Source organism: Seriola lalandi, unplaced genomic scaffold (assembly GCF_002814215.2).
Source record: "Seriola lalandi dorsalis isolate HSWRI2012SDOR001 ecotype SW California unplaced genomic scaffold, Sedor1 jcf7180002054331, whole genome shotgun sequence".
In the NCBI taxonomy this organism is placed as follows: domain Eukaryota; kingdom Metazoa; phylum Chordata; class Actinopteri; order Carangiformes; family Carangidae; genus Seriola; species Seriola lalandi.
Window position 1 is genome coordinate 48,895 of NW_019524884.1, and position 17,442 is coordinate 66,336.

General features: G+C 40.2%; 1 protein-coding gene across 1 annotated transcript in view; it reads right to left on the reverse strand.

The window, feature by feature from the left end:
* The window catches only part of nlrc5 (NLR family, CARD domain containing 5), a 31,455-nt gene that overhangs the window by 5,865 nt on the left and 8,148 nt on the right, over positions 1-17,442 (reverse strand). The window contains exons 8-45 of the mRNA XM_023407217.2: positions 16,345-16,726; positions 15,862-16,015; positions 14,878-15,008; positions 13,048-13,279; positions 12,697-12,938; positions 11,597-11,680; positions 11,011-11,094; positions 10,828-10,911; positions 10,649-10,738; positions 10,298-10,348; positions 10,168-10,197; positions 9,738-9,821; positions 9,465-9,548; positions 9,144-9,233; positions 8,772-8,861; positions 8,248-8,331; positions 7,345-7,428; positions 6,860-6,949; positions 6,543-6,590; positions 6,408-6,437; positions 6,074-6,157; positions 5,911-5,994; positions 5,116-5,205; positions 4,883-4,942; positions 4,162-4,245; positions 3,966-4,049; positions 3,729-3,818; positions 3,553-3,618; positions 3,191-3,274; positions 2,377-2,460; positions 2,026-2,112; positions 1,801-1,860; positions 1,171-1,254; positions 957-1,040; positions 793-876; positions 480-554; positions 294-377; positions 70-153 (exon numbers count right to left, since the gene is read on the reverse strand). Coding sequence (XP_023262985.1) covers positions 70-153; positions 294-377; positions 480-554; positions 793-876; positions 957-1,040; positions 1,171-1,254; positions 1,801-1,860; positions 2,026-2,112; positions 2,377-2,460; positions 3,191-3,274; positions 3,553-3,618; positions 3,729-3,818; positions 3,966-4,049; positions 4,162-4,245; positions 4,883-4,942; positions 5,116-5,205; positions 5,911-5,994; positions 6,074-6,157; positions 6,408-6,437; positions 6,543-6,590; positions 6,860-6,949; positions 7,345-7,428; positions 8,248-8,331; positions 8,772-8,861; positions 9,144-9,233; positions 9,465-9,548; positions 9,738-9,821; positions 10,168-10,197; positions 10,298-10,348; positions 10,649-10,738; positions 10,828-10,911; positions 11,011-11,094; positions 11,597-11,680; positions 12,697-12,938; positions 13,048-13,279; positions 14,878-15,008; positions 15,862-16,015; positions 16,345-16,726 — 3,700 coding nt within the window. The remainder of the gene's footprint in view (positions 1-69; positions 154-293; positions 378-479; positions 555-792; positions 877-956; positions 1,041-1,170; positions 1,255-1,800; positions 1,861-2,025; positions 2,113-2,376; positions 2,461-3,190; positions 3,275-3,552; positions 3,619-3,728; positions 3,819-3,965; positions 4,050-4,161; positions 4,246-4,882; positions 4,943-5,115; positions 5,206-5,910; positions 5,995-6,073; positions 6,158-6,407; positions 6,438-6,542; positions 6,591-6,859; positions 6,950-7,344; positions 7,429-8,247; positions 8,332-8,771; positions 8,862-9,143; positions 9,234-9,464; positions 9,549-9,737; positions 9,822-10,167; positions 10,198-10,297; positions 10,349-10,648; positions 10,739-10,827; positions 10,912-11,010; positions 11,095-11,596; positions 11,681-12,696; positions 12,939-13,047; positions 13,280-14,877; positions 15,009-15,861; positions 16,016-16,344; positions 16,727-17,442) is intronic.

Here is a 17,442-nt window from a genome sequence, read left to right on the forward strand (position 1 = left end):
GGTAACAGTGACCTTGACCTTTGACAACCAAAATCTAATCAGTTCATCTTATGAGACTGTGTTTCTTACTTGAGACTGCGTATGGAGTAGATGCTCCTCAGTGCTTGTGCCAGACGCACCATGCTGTTTTCATCCAGGTGCACAGAGTCCAGACTTGGGGTGCACACACAAATACACACAACACAGAAGCGCAGAGAGACAAACACATACTTCATGACATTATGGAAGCCACTCTTTCTGTACTTGTTTTTGTGCATCCTTCATATGCACATGTGTGTGTGTGTGTGTCTTACCAAAGGCCTTCCAAACAAACACACTGTCCCAGTGCTTCGACGAGCTGCAGCCCTCCAGCCGCTGACCATACACAATGAGACAGACTAGAGACAAGAGACAAGTCAAATGTTCAACTACTACTACAGTTACTACAAGGGGATTTTACAATACTGTTACAGCATCTGCACTGAATGTTAAATGCTTACTTGAGTGATCGTAAACGAGGAAATATTCTGGTCATAGTCTGTGCTGCTGTGTCGCTAATCACGTGACCTGAGAGACTGGGAGAAAGAGAGAGGAGGACAATGATTATGTTGCACAGGAATATAATATAAAAATATTTAACTTTTGTGACATGGCGAGTTGTGTGGTCCTCTCTGCTACCCATGGTTCACTATGTACAGTAGACAATTGAAATAAGACATAATAAGAATGAAGCAGTGCTACTCAGTAAGACTCTGCATAAAGGCAATGAGATTAGGACTAGCAATAAGATGTGTTTGTGTATGTGTTGCTCACTTGAGGCACTGAACAGTTGTAGACTGTAGCAAAGCCTCTGAGAGCTTCTCAACCACAGTCATACACGGCTCTTTGGAGACAATACTGAAAAAGACGAGAGCAGACACTTGTCACGCTACAACTTTAAGAGAGGCATTGGTAAAACTGTCACAAAAAGCTCTCACCTGAGAGAAGTGAGCTTTGGCAGCGAGGGCAGAACAGTGCAGAGCGACTCGGCTCCCTCTATCCCCAGACTGTTGTCGGAAAAACTGTGAATAATGAGAACAAACATGTTTTTTTTGTGTTTTCATTTAGTTTCTTCCATGATTTTACAAATACACCTCCTTTGTTTATGGCTGTGTGCGTATTACATTCCAACAGAAAATACTGGGAACTTACTCCAGCTCTGTCAGTGAAGGACACCTCTGGAAGACGCTCCTCATAGATGCAAGCTGGCACCCATCTAGTGCACAGTCCACAAGGCTGAAGAGGAGAGGAGAGATTATGACAACTGCAAACGAAATATGTGCTTTAGTCTTTTTCCTGCTGTTATCAGCTATGAAGACAAACAATATCTGGCGCTTCTATCTTCCTGAAAACATTTTCCAGGGGTTTAAAGTGAATATATGATACGACATGTACCACCTGTATTTTTGCCTAGTTTTTCTTCTGTCTTTCCTTTGCATTGCTTAATTTGTTTTACAGCATAAGAAGGATTTCAGCAGAACACTGTCTTGAGAATGGCCAATTTAATGTTCAGTATCTTTCAACATGGCAAGTTAACATGACATAGAACAGAGGGACTGTAATAAAATCATTCATCATTGTAAGATTTGAATTTTCAAGGCTTTAGGCATTTAAAGGAAAAAGTGTCATATTTTCTCTGTAGTCATTGATGGAACTGGATCAGCAAAGTTACAGGAGACAAAACATTGAACCTGTCGAACTACAAGGGACTACAGATGTTGGTTTCATATTTTACACTTCATTTTACATGTTTTATACATTTAATAATTATTCATTTATTACCTGACTGAGGTCAGTCCAGAGGATGTCATCAGAGACAGGTGTAGTGTGGTGTGGTGCACCCTGCAAAATATATGTGTTTGAAAGTGTTATTGACGACAGCACATGTTCTGTATTCCTTGATTAGGGAAATTCTACAGTGACTTATATAATACTTGTTAAGCGTGTATAGTCTTTAGACGTGTGTGTGTGTGTGTGCGTGCGTGTGTCTGTATTTGCATATCTTACCCGATAGTTTGAATGTTCCTGCCGAGCTCGAGACAGCGACACACTAAACCAGTAGCTTTGTCTGCTCTGATCCAACTCTCCTCAATACTGACAAGAAGACAGAGAGTGACACATTTAAAAATTCTTCAGCTTTCACTGCTAAAAAACAGGCCAAACTGACACAACTTAACCTCAACTTAGCCTGTTTAGTGTTTGGTCAGTGTTTCTACTGAGACTCTCAGCTTCAAATGTTACAGAATAACAAGCTACAGCAGAATGGACACATTTCCCAGTATGTTGTGATAGAAACTGGTTTGACATTTCAGTTCAGGAGCAAACAGCACAGGCTGTAGCTACTGTACTTCTTCTCACCTGACGCTGCATCCTCTCTGACCGACGTTCAACACCTTTACAAAGTCTTCAATCCACTCTGACTGCAGGGAGTTGTTCTTTAATCTGCGGAACAAGCACAGAGCAAACATCACTCACAGGGAAAATAAAATAAACAGAAGACAACCTGAGACGCTTAGAATAACGACTCAGGTCTTTAGCAATTTCTATGAGCTCAGGACTCACATAAAATTTGTCAAAAAAATATAAATACTAAATATAGATACATTGCTGTCACTTTAAGGATAAAACCTTTTTTTAAATAGTAATTCCTTGGGAAATAGAATATGTCTGTTTTCATAACTTCCTTCAAAGCTGAAGTTACTGAAGCTTTTCATATGAGAGAGCTATAAAATGGTCTAAACACTGATTTGTGTCATGGTTTGCTATGGCAGACACCTTTTGTTAGTTTTGTTTGCTTCCTGTCTTGGTCCTGTTTCTGTGTGGTGATTGTCTGCCCCGCCCTAATGTGTTTCACCTGTGTTCAATCACCCTTGCCTCCCTTGTCTATATAGTCTTTGTGCTTCCCTTTGTCTTTGTCGGTTTGTCCGTTTATTGCTGTTGTCTCGCTGTCGATTTCTGGGTTTGTCCTCGGTCTGTTCATGTTGCCTGTTCATGTCTCCTGTTTTGAGTTCATGTGTTTACCTGTTTTTCCCCTGTGTTTCCCTGTGCTTCACCAGTGTTGTGTGTAAGCTTCTTGTTTAATAAACCTTTCTGCACCGTCTCCCATGTGTTGGCTGCATTTGGGTCCAACCAAACCCCTCAAACCCTGACAGTTGTAACAAGATGTACTTACTCCAGTTTGGTCAGACTGGAACAGTCAGACACGCTCTCTGCTAATCTGACCAGATGTTCACGTTCCAAACTACTCTCGCTGACACTAGTGGAGAGACAGAAAAAGAGAGAGAGAGAACAAAGAATAACTAAACACATGGCGATTTATCAAAGGTATATCCTCTAATGAATGGAATAAAAGCAATGTGCACTGAGAGCTTTAAACAACCTTGCCTCGCACTACTGGGTTTACAAAAATAGAGCCCATAGTGGTTTAATTCTGTGGCACAAGATTAGGAACACATCATGTACTGTGGTTCACACATCAAAGCAGCACGGTGGTAATGTGATAATTATCAAATTTAATTTATATTCGGGTATTACCTCAGAGTTTTTCCACCACCTCCGTACTGTCTGAACCAGACAAGACACTTCTGCTCTGCTCCCAGGCTACCAGCAGACATCAGAACATGGAGAAGAGACAGGGATTAATTACAGTTCATTTAAATGCTTTCTTCCCTGCTCCTCTGTTCATTCATTTCTACGGTTCACAGACTCACCTGACTTCTACACCTGAGACGTTATCACAGGTACACAGTGTGCTGGCCACATCCAACAGCCCCTGCTGGGTCAGGCTGTTGTTGCTCAGGCTGCGGATGAAGAAATGTTGTTATATTACTTACAACCTTTCGCCAACAAGAAATGTTTGTTGTTGATTCTGATATTGATATTTGAGAGTAAAAGATAAACATTTAATATTTAATTTGAAAAAAAAAAAGGAATATTTCGTATCTCACTTGATAAAGCTGGTGATTTTAAGCCTTGGTAGAGAATCCATCAGACGCTTCATTCCTTCATCTTCCAGTTGGTTACTTGACAAACTGCAGTCGGAAGAAAGAGTTACTTATCATCCAGACCAACGGTTCAGTAAGAAAGCACTGGTTTGTATGTGGGTAGGGCGCTAATGTATTGAAGAGTGTTTGTGGCACATACTCCAGGTCAGACAGTTGAGGAACCCGCTGTAGGACTTCAATCAACCTCTCCAAGCTGTCACTGTTCAGGCTAAAATGAGTTAAGCTGGAAGACAGACAGAAAATACATCAGGGCATTAAAGTCAGAGTCAGTATTTACAACATTCTTCTTTTTGTGCTCCTTCTTGTCACACAGCACACACAGTAAACAACTATTAGGAAACCCAATGTACTTCAAACTGATACTCCATAATCGGATTTTCAATTACCTCCGGTTTTTCTTCTGCCAATTTCTCTCTCTTCTTTGAGCAACTATAAACTGCTATTTATGTGTCATAAAATCTAAATTTGGTTTGTGACTCTCTCTTGTTGACATTATGTGGGCTGCTCTAAAATGATGTATATTCTTTCACTTTAGCTTAGAAAGCAAAAAAAAAGCAAAACAGTTGGCAGGATGTAATTTAAGGATGTTCCTGCCTTTTTCCTGAGGAATTACAAATTTGCTGCCAAGTTCCGCCACCGCTGGCCAAGATCATGATCATTGTCATACTGAACCACACCGGCCGTCTGACTGAAAGAGAAACTAGAAGACGCTAGTACTGATCTGATCTGAACTGTATGTACAATAGATTATTGGAACAGTAACAAACTTAGAAGGTCTGACATCCACTAAGTCTTTGAGTTATATCAGTAGACACTGAACAAAACAACTAAACAAACAACGTTGAAACTTGATCACAGACCTGCAGGTGGGTTGTTTGGCTTCCACTCTGTCAAAATGGATGAAGCATTCACTCTGAGGCCTGAGAACGAGGTCAAAGCACCAATTAAAAACATAATCCATGCCAGATACCTATCATTGCAGGAACCTATTTATTATAATTGCTCCATATAATTTTACCCACAACTGCACAGAGCTAAAACCTTTGATTTTTAAATGTGGGATTGTTTTTTCCTTGACAGATTAATATTGTACCTGAGCTCCAAAGATGAGACTCGCTGACTGACAGTCAAACAACTGACCAAACTCACTGCCCCAGTTGTGGAAAAGATGCTGTTGCTGACACTGGAGGAAGAAAGGAAAGGGTTTATTAAAGTTAAACGAGAAAGTAATCAAATAACTAACAAATGTTAGATTTAATACATTTGCGTGTCAGTGTGGTTGTTTATTAACTATTGTCACTTTTTATGAAATTTCTCTTATGGTGAATTTGCCAGGAGAAAAAAAACACTCGTCTCATCAGAAGGCTGAACACTGACACCAAGGAGAATAGTAGGGTGGTGGATGAGCTCAAACTGGACCATCTTTAGGTGTCGGTTAACTTGGTTCATTAAAGCTTCATGTTCTGTTACGATAACACATTATGCTTGTCATTTTCAAGCTGGCACTACTGGTTTACTAAAGTATGAATTACCAATCAGACTAGAGCTATCTAACTTAAAAACAACCAGTATTATATAATATTATATATCATGAGGTGCACAGTACTGTGTCCATACATAATTAATACCTTGTACACAATATTTATATAAATCCTTCTTATTCCTGGACACATCTCTGTATGTCTGTATCTATAACATGACATAACTGACAGTACATGTCACTACAATTTTAAATAGACATACAGAAAACACTGGGATTGACATTCCCCACATGGATCATTTAAGTTTAAGATGACAACACAAAATAAACTGGATACAGCTACAGAAAAGTTTACTCACTCTCACACACAAAACCATCCAACCACAACATCATGTGTGTATGTCTTACTTGAGCCTCTGCAGTGACACCATCTTTGGCAGGACTTTGACCAAATTCTTGACAACCTCGTCTTTCAATGAGCTGTCAGACAAACTGACACAACATACAAAGATATTAATGTTTAGTAATACCATGAAATAACAACTTGTGTATAAACAATTATTAAACTTACTCTAACTCCAAATGGGAGCGACACTGGACCAATCTCCTACACAGCGAGGTTATATCAGATGGCAGGATGCTGCTCTTGTTTACCCTACAAAATAAAATGAATGATGTGTGAACTTTGCTAATGACTTGCGTTACCGTAAAGTTGTAGATTTTCTTCTTGGAAAAATTTCTAATTAAATTAATTGATTATCAAAATAGTTGCTGATTTTCTGTTGCTCGTCTAATTGATGAATGAACTAATCCTTGCAGCTCTAGTAAAGTGTTTTGAAGAATACTGAACTCAGAAGAATGTCAAATGTGTGTTTCCCCCCCAACTCTTTATGATCTTACTGTACCTGAACATCTTGAGCCGCTGTTGGTCGTCTCTGAAAAATAAGACAAGCACAGAATTTGCTCATTAATGGATTAATAAAAATGTAGACAGTGGTGTTCGTGATGTCTGGAGGTTTTTATAAATGCAACTTTTCTACCTTTCGTCGGAGCAGAACTTCAGGATCACCTGCTGTCTCCCCCCATCACTGTAATATCAACAATGCACAATCTGCACGTTAAGCCAGTTTATTGTTAACAAGAACATTGTTTCCATAATTAATTCAACTCTATGCAAATTTACATACATGTATGTACTTTTTATTTTTTTGATAAACAGACTTAAGCGAGCTGTTTAACAGCATTTGTCTGTTGTTGCAGTTCTACCTGGCAGCTTGCCATGTTGGTGAAACAGGTGCTCGCTCTGCTGCTGCTCTAATAGAATCATTAAAAGCCTAAAATGTAAAACAGAAAGTACCTGATGTGAATTTCTGTTAATTCCTGACAGGAGCACAGAGCACCAGCCAACATCACCACTCCCTCCATGTCGATATCATTGTTCGTGGCACTGAAAAACACACACAAACACAATGAGCCAGGAGGAGGGACATAATTTACTTCTATATGAGCTACTGTATTTGGACTGAAAATGGCCCCAGGGGTAAACATAGTAGATTAGCATTGGCACATTTTCTTAGGGATGTTTGAAGATAAAATTATTGTGCTGCTTCTGCCAACTTACCAAGATTAGATCAGCTCTGTGTAACAACAACAGTTCCCTCTTTCCTTTAAAATATGTCTTTCTATCTCGACAAAGCAGCCATAGTTCACATGATGCTGCCAAGGTCCCTCATTTAAATTAACTACACCCCCCAACTTTTCTTTCTTTCTCTTTTTTTTGTAATTGTTTGGAACATTTCTCTCACTTTTTATTTGAAACCTCATATTTTGTGTGAGCCTTACTTGATTTCTTGGATGTGGCTAAGATGAGGCAGGAAATCAAGTAGTTTCCTCAGACCTTTGTTGCCTAAACAGTTACTGGACAAACTGAAAATAAAGAACATGGTGAAATAAACAATAAAACTTTGGAGATCTGCCAAAACAAAGGAAACAGTTAAGTTACCTGGTGATGCAGAAAATACAAACACAATATAAAAAAACCTTATAAATAACACAAATTATAACTTGTCATGTCTGAATTGATCATTGAGACACATGATGACATGCTAATCTAAGCTGATTTCAACATAGGGTGTCTGGAGATGATCACTTTAGTGGACTGATGAAATGAACAGTGATACTGGTTTAGTATGCAGGGGAAAATTACAAGCAAGCTAACTGCAAATGTTAGAATATGAAGGTGTGTGGAGGGTGGATTTATCCAGGACAAGCTGTCATTACAAATTTAGATGACAGCAACACTGTACAGCTCAAGAAGGCCTTCTTACTCTTTGAGACATAATGAGGCAAATAGACGAGGTATAAACAACATAATCAGTTGTCTACTAAGAGGTTGATGAAAGGCACATAGTCACAAGTCGCTGCATGAGCAACAACTGCATCTGTGAGGCACACTAACTACCAGTGCTGAGTCTACTGGATCTGTTCCTGTCATGTTTCAGACACACATGGTAAATACACATGAAGCCTCTGTGTGAGGTGTGAATGCTTAAAGGCAGTGATGGAGTTTCACTGCTGATGGCGGAAAGTTTTAGGAAGCTACTGCTGATCAGCACGTAACATGAGAGGTAAGCGGATAGTCAGATCCCAGCCATTAGATCGCCACACAAGGTAGCCAGTGTAGAAGGTTGAGGAGTCGGAGACACAGGTGTTAGTGTTGCAGTGTGTATGTGGTTTGTGTCTTACTCCAGCACAGTGAGATCACAGGACGTCCCCAAACTGCTCCACACTCCCTCTAGATCAGCATGCAGCAGACCACAGCAACTGAGACTGACAGAGGCAACAGCTTCATCATTACGATCATAATCATCATTAGTAATGTCAATAATGAGTAATATCATCACCGTCTGCATCATTTCACACTGCTCCTATGAATCGTCTTTCCCTGATTCATATATTTTTATTTTACCGTTACACTGATCTCTTTCAGCATCACACCCAACCCCAACATCCTGTTGCCACATGATGCTCTCGAAATGCTGTTCATTATTGCTGTGATAGAGACACTGTGGCAATGATTCATCTTTATCATTATCAATTTACATTTGTACGACACCCGTCGGTTCAGTTCACAACTCAAAAGCTTTATAAGTGACTAAAGAAGCTGACGTAAAAAATTTGAGATGAATGAACTGATTGGTAAAAATGAAAAAATAAAACCAATAAAATGGATTAAAATAGATTTTAAACTTTAATAACTTTATACATACCAGAGTGTTTTAGAGATTCCATCTGCAGGATTTTCTCTCCCTCCAGAGAACACTATAGACACCTGAACAGGATCTGGACTAGACTGTAGTCTAAAACATAAACAAACATGCAGTTACATAGCAGTGACAAACCCACTATTCAGACCTGAATGAACTAATCTGTGGTTTAAGATTCTGTTGTTTCCAGTGCTTTGCAACAAAGAAGAATGCTGTAAAACACTGAAAAATACTGACTGTTATTTCACACCAGCCAGGAGTTGTTGCAAAAGAAATAATATGATATGAGTCATTCTGTATCTGTTTATGTTGCATGTGTGAACTTTGCATGTGTTCAGCTAAAGCATGCAATGCACATTACGGATGTGTTTGCACCTGATATGAAGATCCACCACAGCAGGACACTTCGAGAGCAGAGCAGTCAGAACAACCAAGCCCTCCACCGAAGAGCAGCTGTCATTGAGACTGAGAGAAAATGGGAACATTAACAAACTGCTGCTGTTCATTTATTTATGGATGTGGAACACATTTTTTGTGTACTTGCCTATCTTTAACCAATAAAAAATTTAAATAGAATAAATGTATTTGTGATATTTTTGGAATAAAAACTATAACAAAAACTATATGCAGAATACATGTAGCTTTATGTCAGCATTACATCATGTGCTTTGTGATGGATAGCAAATTCAGTCTCACATGATCTTGTTGGTGACATTGAACTTCAGCAAAAACTCAGTCAGTGTCTTCAGAATTTCCACATCCCACTGGCCTCCGGACAAACTAGGATGCAGGCGCGCGCACACACACACACACACACACACACACACACACACACACACACACACACACACACACACACACAGTAAGTCAATAACTGGCTGTATAACTGTATTATTCAGTCTATTCTGCACGTTGCAACATGAGTAGGAGGTTTTCTAAATTTGAAGAGGCGTATTTAGAGTTACTTACTCCAGGACAGACAAGGCAGGGCAACACGCTAATGAGTTTGCAACTTTCTGCATCTCAGGCTTGTTCCATTTCTGGTTCAACAGGCTGGAGAAAAATGGCACCAAAAGGTAAAGACTTAAAACAACAACAGAAAGTGACAAATATCGACGTTGAAAACTGTAATTTGAATCAATCTGCACAGAAACTAAACTAATTAAAGTTAATTAGATGATGTGCAGATCTCATAGTAATAATACAACAGTAATTCTGAGGTCACAGTTTTAGGGGCCATTGCTGGTCAAGATGAATTGTATCCCAAAAAAAATTAAGGTGCATGCACTTTGCTTACAACCATAATCTAACAAGTGAGCAAAGTTCTCCAAGGAAACTGGCTATGCACCTAAGTTTTGGCAAATAGTTAACATGTGATAGTTAATGTTTTATTTCTTACCTGATTGTTGGTTCAGACTTAGTTTTATGGCTGCAAAGGCAATTACATAAAAAAAGGGAATACATAAGATTTCAGTATGGTCAGTATTTGCGTTATGGTTTTATTAGTTTTATGTAATCATAAAACCCACCTGTTCATATCTGAGTTTTGGTAGAAAGTAATTCTCAATTCTTTCATTGCACTGCAGAAGGACAAAAAAATCTTTATTGTATAACAGGTGTAAAACGATATTCAATTGCTTTAAGGTCTCTAAAACAAGGTTGCAAGACTCAAAGTGAAGGAGAACATATTTTGGCTGCAAAAATGGTGACAATACCAAGCCGACAGAATGAGGATATACAGTCAATAAACTGCAGTCAAATGTGACAGTGTGTTGAAGTGTTGAGCCTGTGTGGATGTATTGTATGGCCTCTGTGATGCATCATGCAAAAATAATGACACCTGTGTAGCTGTTCGTGTGTGAATGTGTGTGTAATCATACTCTGCATGAACATGCTGGATGTTCAAACATGAAGACATTTTCCCAATGAGGTAGTCCACTGCTTTCAGAGAGCTGTTGTTTCGACTCAGCCTGAAAGTTGCACAGACACGCACATTAACCTTCCTCTCAATCATGAGACATTGTGTTAAAGTAATTAAAAAATAGCAGTCTCAACTTACATTACAGAGACCAGTTTTGGTAGTTTGGCAAAGATATCAGCTATGTGTTTGATCCCTTCATCTTTCAGACTGTTGTCACTTAGACTGCAACACAAGAACAAAAGCTTGGTGTCAAATTGCATCATTTACATCATTTACTTTAGCAGTGAAATTAATGTTGCACATGAAAGACAGAAAATATACTTGATTTCAGTGATGTCTGGACACTTCTCTAGAGCAGAAGCCAAACTAGCTGCTCCTGTGGCAGTCAGACTGGCACCACAAAACCTTGAAAGGATACAGACAATCAGCCGATCACACTAACAATAACCAGGATAAACATTTCAGGCCTGCAATAAATCACAAAAGGGAAATTAAATAAAATGCCAAACAATAATATAAGATAAAAAACAATAATAATACAGAAAAGTTTGCAATAAAACAGTGTGCTAAGGGGATGTGTTAAGGGATGTGGAAGGAGGACTGACTGGTTGTATTTCATTTTCTAGGGGACACGAGCAAATCGCTTCAAAAGGCATTGTGGGGTTCCAGAGAACGCAGGACTGACCAGCGCGAAAAAAGGGAAGGACAAGTGAATGACTGCTGTGCGATTTGTTCACTTCAAGTGCGTCTTCTCCATATGGATGGAAGAACATCACTTACTCTGAACAAATGTCAGTCTGAATGGATTTAAGAGACTCAAAAAGCAAACTGAGAATCTGGAAATGAAATAAATAATCTCAATATAAATTAAATATTATATTTGGTTTGAAATGAATTTAAATCTTACTCGAGTTTCCTCAGGGTTGTGAATTCAGGCAAAATGGAGGACAGCTTCTCAGCAAACTTGTCACCATACTTGCGGCTGCGAAAACTGAAGGCACACAAATATTGAAAAAGAACATGCATCATTCACAATGAAACCAGCCATAATGTCCAGGCATGTAAATTTAAATGTCACTGAAAATTAAGAAGATTAAGATTACCTTCTGCATAGCTCATTATTAATATTTAATTTTATTATATAGTTATTGGTTAAGAGGGGCCCCTAAAGAAAGCTACACCCCTTGCCAGTTTGACAGTACACTTGTCTCCCCGCCGGGTGACATAATGTATGCATACAGTTTGCAATAAGTATGGTATATGTGCATGGCAGCTCTGTGATACTGACATTGGGAACAATGGCCCAAAGACCTTGAGAGCTGTGGGCAAGACTTGCTGCTGGCACCAGATGTCTTGTTTGATGACTGCCTTCATATTTAGCAAAACTCCAAGCTTTCACCACTGTCTGTCAAGCACATGTGCAAGAGCTTCAGTGTGTTTTACAGATGGAATCTGTTTGTTATTTCAGCAGCTTAGTCTGAGTCCTGGAGAAGGACGCTTTTCAAATGGAGAAGATGGGTGCTGCCCATGGAATGTGTGCCAGCCCCCAGGGAATAAAACTGCTGTGATCACGTCACACATCACTTCACACGCAGGAAATCAAGAGCTCCAGGCAGTTTCACAGTATGCGGGGCTGGTGGTTAGTCAGCTGCAAAACATCAAAGGCAAAGCAGCAGATTTTTCCGGAGCCTCTGCGCATCTGTTCCCTTTAACACCCCAAAGCTAAACGCAGGTTTTCAGATTCTTCACGGCTCAACACCGTCACCTTCACCTTCACCATTCCCATGTGTTACGACTGCAGTATTCAACTGCCCCTTTAGTGCACTGCACCTCTGGTCATAAAAGTAGTTCTTAGCCTCACCTTCCCTGTGCACTCAACATTTTAGCATTTTGTTTAGCACTGCTAAATGCTATTTGATTTTGTTTCTGAAAGTATGTGAGCATATGCATGCATTAGTATTGATGCTATGTATCATTTTGTTTGTGTGAGTGTTTGTGTCTACGTACCTGAGGTAGTGAATGTACTGACACCTGGGCAGGACATCTAAACACTCCAGTTCCATTGAACATGCTCCAAAGTCCAAGCCGATGCCATTATTACCTACTGAGTTAACTACAAAAGCCAGAGCCTCAATGTCATTAGGCAATAGCCAGATGTTGCGCAGCTCCAGGGTAGGTCTCGTGTCCACAACTTTCTTAGCCAGCTGGTGGTCCTGGCTCTCCTGGACACAGTGGCAAAGCTCTAGTATCTGGGAAGATGTAATAAGGAAGGAATGAGAGAGAGAAAACAAAGGGCAGCCTGAACAATTGCCAGAAAAATTATAACAGTTTATCAAGTTTTACTTCTCTTCATTCTACCTTGGGTCCTGTCAGGGTGTTGCTGTGGCACAGGTTGCTTAGCAGTTTCAGAACAAGGGCTTGTCGCTTTTGGACCAAACTTTGGACTCCCGTACCACCAGAAGCTCTAGCTAATTGAACTAAGGCTGGGGTGCAGTGTTGGGAAGCAAGACCACATACATATAGGTGCAGAGAGTCAGTGAAGACTGTCCTCTGGTCCGACTTGGTCGTCCAACGAGTTTTGAGACTGAATCTGGGAGAAGAAGAAGAAGAAGATAAGAGCATAGTCAATGTTTGAAGTAGACCCAGTTACACACCTACATTATATTGCTGTGTAAAAAACAGTTCAGTTTTTGTACAGAACCAAACCAAACTGAGGGGTTTTGGTGTTTGTTTGGATATTGTAAAAGGATTCTATGTTGGTCTGCTGTTGAGATTTTGCGTGTTACTTTCTGTATAACATTCAGCGACCTTATCACAAAGTCTAGTAGCTACCTTACTGGACAAGTACAATTGAGCCAGAGACGTTTTCTATGTCATGAGTATCAACTGCCAGACATCCAGAGTCAAAACTTAATTAATTTAACACGTATATTCACAGGGCAACACCATTTCAACGGTCTTCGACTAAGGCCCTGAGCTGAAAAGTGTGAACTGCAAAAAGTACATTGCTGACTTGTCTGTAATTGGAGCATCTAGATGACAGGTGAGGTAGCAACAGCGCACTCTGTCGAAACAATATTATACTATAAGAAAAAGGAAGACCGGTAACATAATTTACAGCGCTGCCGTACACACGAAGGCTTTGCTTGAGTGACAGTGTACACCTTGTACTGCGTCACAGCCACGTCTCACTTTCAGTGCCCCCCACCTCTGCTGACCCCCTGCGCCTTCACTGCTGTGATTGGACCATCTGCTCAGTGCCTGCGTATTTCTGACCTCCTTTTAGAGAGGGACAGACATGTCTCCCAGTGTACTCAACTTACACAGCTCATCTTGCTTCCATGGCTAAGTTATTCCTGGTATACAGTCTGACTTCTTATGGTCAAATGCTGTAGCACTCCTCTGCTTGTGTCAATAACTACAGATTCCAAAAATACCTCTGCACTCTAATGATTTAGGTGTGATTTTGGAATTTAGTTTAGATATAAGCTGCGAGCATGGTTCTTCATTGAATAGAATTATGATTATTTAGTTGTTATTTATCAGATCGGTTTTCAGGCTTTAGTTACAAGGATCTATTTTGGTGGCAGTGCAAAGACAGGTGCAAGCAGCACAACAACAGGTTGGTGTTTATCTAAATTTGCATAGTCAGAGGGGAACATATGCCTGTCAGGAAGTGAGCACTGTCTACATCCGGTGAGCCAGACTAGTGTTTGCCTGAACTGAAATTTGCTTTGCCAGTCCATTTGGTATTTTATGTCTAGCATAGACTCCGCAGTGCAAAGGTGGGAGGCAAGTATAAACAGATCTCATTCAAGTGAGGCAGCAGTTTAGTGTTTAGAAAACTGAGTCGTACACACTACACTGTAAATATTGTGTATGAGAACCGTGTCCGCTCCCAGTGCGTCACACAGCTGAAAATTCAGTGATTCTATTAAAAAACACCAGCTAAATACTTGAAATGCACAGCAGTCATATAATAATGTTTTATCACATAAATTAACACATGTAATCAATTCTAATTAATTGTTACAGACTAAACACACAACACAAAACTCAGTACAGTAAAACCGATCCCAAATCTTCACCTTCAGAAACTACCTGACAGCTCCATAGAGGAAGAGTCCCGTGGTTTAAAATAAAATATAACAATGTTCCTTTCCAGCTTCCTGAACTTCATTTCCTTACCTCTTCTTGAGCTGCATGTCACTAACATCATTACTGGTCATGATTCTGAGTGCAGCCAAAAATTCCTGTATTGTCAGATGAATGAAACTGTAGGCATTGACAAGCATCCCATCCTCACGTCTGAGCTCCACCTTCCAAGAAGACAGGGACAAAATGTATTATTGATTATCACGTGCTCAGTAAAGCTGTAATGCTCACTGTAAAGAATAGGTAAAAGTTGAGTTCTAATGTTTGTTTTGGATCATTAGCAGCCATGGTGAAGTAAATGTAGAACTGCCTCAATGGTGATGTCAAAGGCCCTGTTCAGACATGGCGTAAAAATCCATCTCGGGTGATCCGCTCACAAGTGCACAGCTCTAAGTACAGATGTGAACGTACCCAAGACACATTTGAGATGTGGTTCGCTCAAGCTCCATTTTCTTTCTCTCTCTCTCACACACACACACACACACACACACACACACACACACACACACACACACACACACACACACATTGACAATGTGCCCTTCTGCCACATTTCCATCTGCTAAAAACAACAACACATACGTGTTTATTTGCATACAGAGCAGGGAAGTGTGATCCACTCGCAGGTGGTACCTCCAGACGCACGTGGAGACGCATGTTACTGCCATGTTTGAGCTGGGCCAAAGTAAAGGTCTTTGGTTACACACAGACGTTTTGAGTATGAAGATGTTACAATATGTGTCTACAAACTTTGATTGTGGTTGTTCATGCTACAGCATATTGCAGATATTCTGTTTACTGGAATATTTGAAAGAGGGTTGTTGCAATTTTACTAATCTATTTTTACCACCATACAAATGCATTCCTAATGCTCTTGACTACGTTTAGTCATTCAATTTTAATTGCTGATGATGATTCAAAGAAAGTATGTCATAGCCAAACCTGCCTGTAATTTTAGAGGAAACCCTGCACACTGAAGATGAAGAAATGAAGAAAACATTCACAACCATGCCTGACCTGTGAGAAGAGCCCTGTCCTGAGTGAAAACTCCAGAACTTCCTGAGGAATATCTTCTTTCAAGAAGACGATCTTGCTTTCCTCTAAACCTCTCCAAGCCAGCTGACTTAGCTCACACAACTCAGAGGGATACTGACTCAGCCTACGGTCAGTGCTGCACAAAGAGACAGAAAACAAATTCATTTGCATTAATCATAATTTAACCAACTACTATTCGTGCTTTGGTACATTAAATTAGAAAAGATCATATGAAAGTGAAAACTGAATTTAAACTGAAAAGTAAGTAAATAAGTATTACATTAAAAGTAAGTTTGTTATACTTCTTTACTACTACTTACTGTTCTGTCTTTACGACCATGTTTGTATTACAGCAAGGTGCACCGCCTTTCTACCCCTCTTCCATTTAAGATTTATTGAATGTTTTTACACGTTGACGTGGTGTGAAACATTATTAACACATTTATTGCTCTACTTGTTTTATACCTTTGAGGAGGTTGTGTGGTCGTTGCCATGTCGGATTTTCCTCCTTTATCAGGCTCACGGCTCAGAAACGCAGTGACAACAGTGAGGTAGACCTGGGTAAGAGTGGAGGGTATCTGAGCTAGTGCGGGAGGTAGCTGGGCTCTGCCGTTTGTTACATCCATTGTTATGTCTTCACTCTCTCCTCTTCTTCGTGTCTCACTTCCTCTGTCTTCGTCTCCAGATTGTACTTTTGCCCCTTCCTCTTTATTTTCTAGCAGTAGATGCTTCAGACAGATGCAGCAGATGTTGCAGAGGGCAGGGAGGCATGACATAGCTAGGAGGTGTCGACTGGAAAGAAGGAGATCCACTGCCTGCGCCCCGAGAGCTTTGCTTGCTGAGTCACCTTTTGGGATGAGACATAAATTAGTTTAGGCCCAGAGAAACTCAAGGTGGAATCACACAGGTGTGAACAGAACTAAACACAAAACTAGATTTACCCCCTCATGTTGGTATGCTGCCACCAAGGTACTAAGTGTATTTGCAGAACATTATGATGTCACAGTGGTGGTTGACCTTTGACCTTTTGGATATAAAGTGTTATCAGCCGCATAAGGTCACAGTGACCTTGACCTTTAACCTTTGACTGCCAGATTCAAATCAGTTCATCCTTGAGTTTAAATTAATGTTTGTACCAAATTTGAAGTAATTTCCTCTAGGCTTTCCTCAGATATCGCGATCACGAGAATGGGACGAGTGGGTGGAAAACCCAACAACATATTTCCTTCAGTAAGAGTGAGACAGAGAGAAAGACGGTGATGAAGCTGTCTGCCCATTAGCTGGCAGAGTTACTATGGCTGTGCGTCTGCGGCTGCCTGCGTGTGTGAGATTGCTGCATAATGTTATCTCCACTGGACAGACAGTTTAAATGATACTGTACGGCAGGATTCTGCGCTGTTCTCTGGTCCTGTAGACTGAGTATGTTCACGATTTGAGAATGACTCTCTCACCTAGTTTCAAAACTTGGAACTCAGGATGGTAAAACCTAGAGCCCAGCCATGTGACCCCCCTCCTGTTTAGCTAGATGTTGCCTCGCAATGCAAACAGCAAAAATTTTAAAAT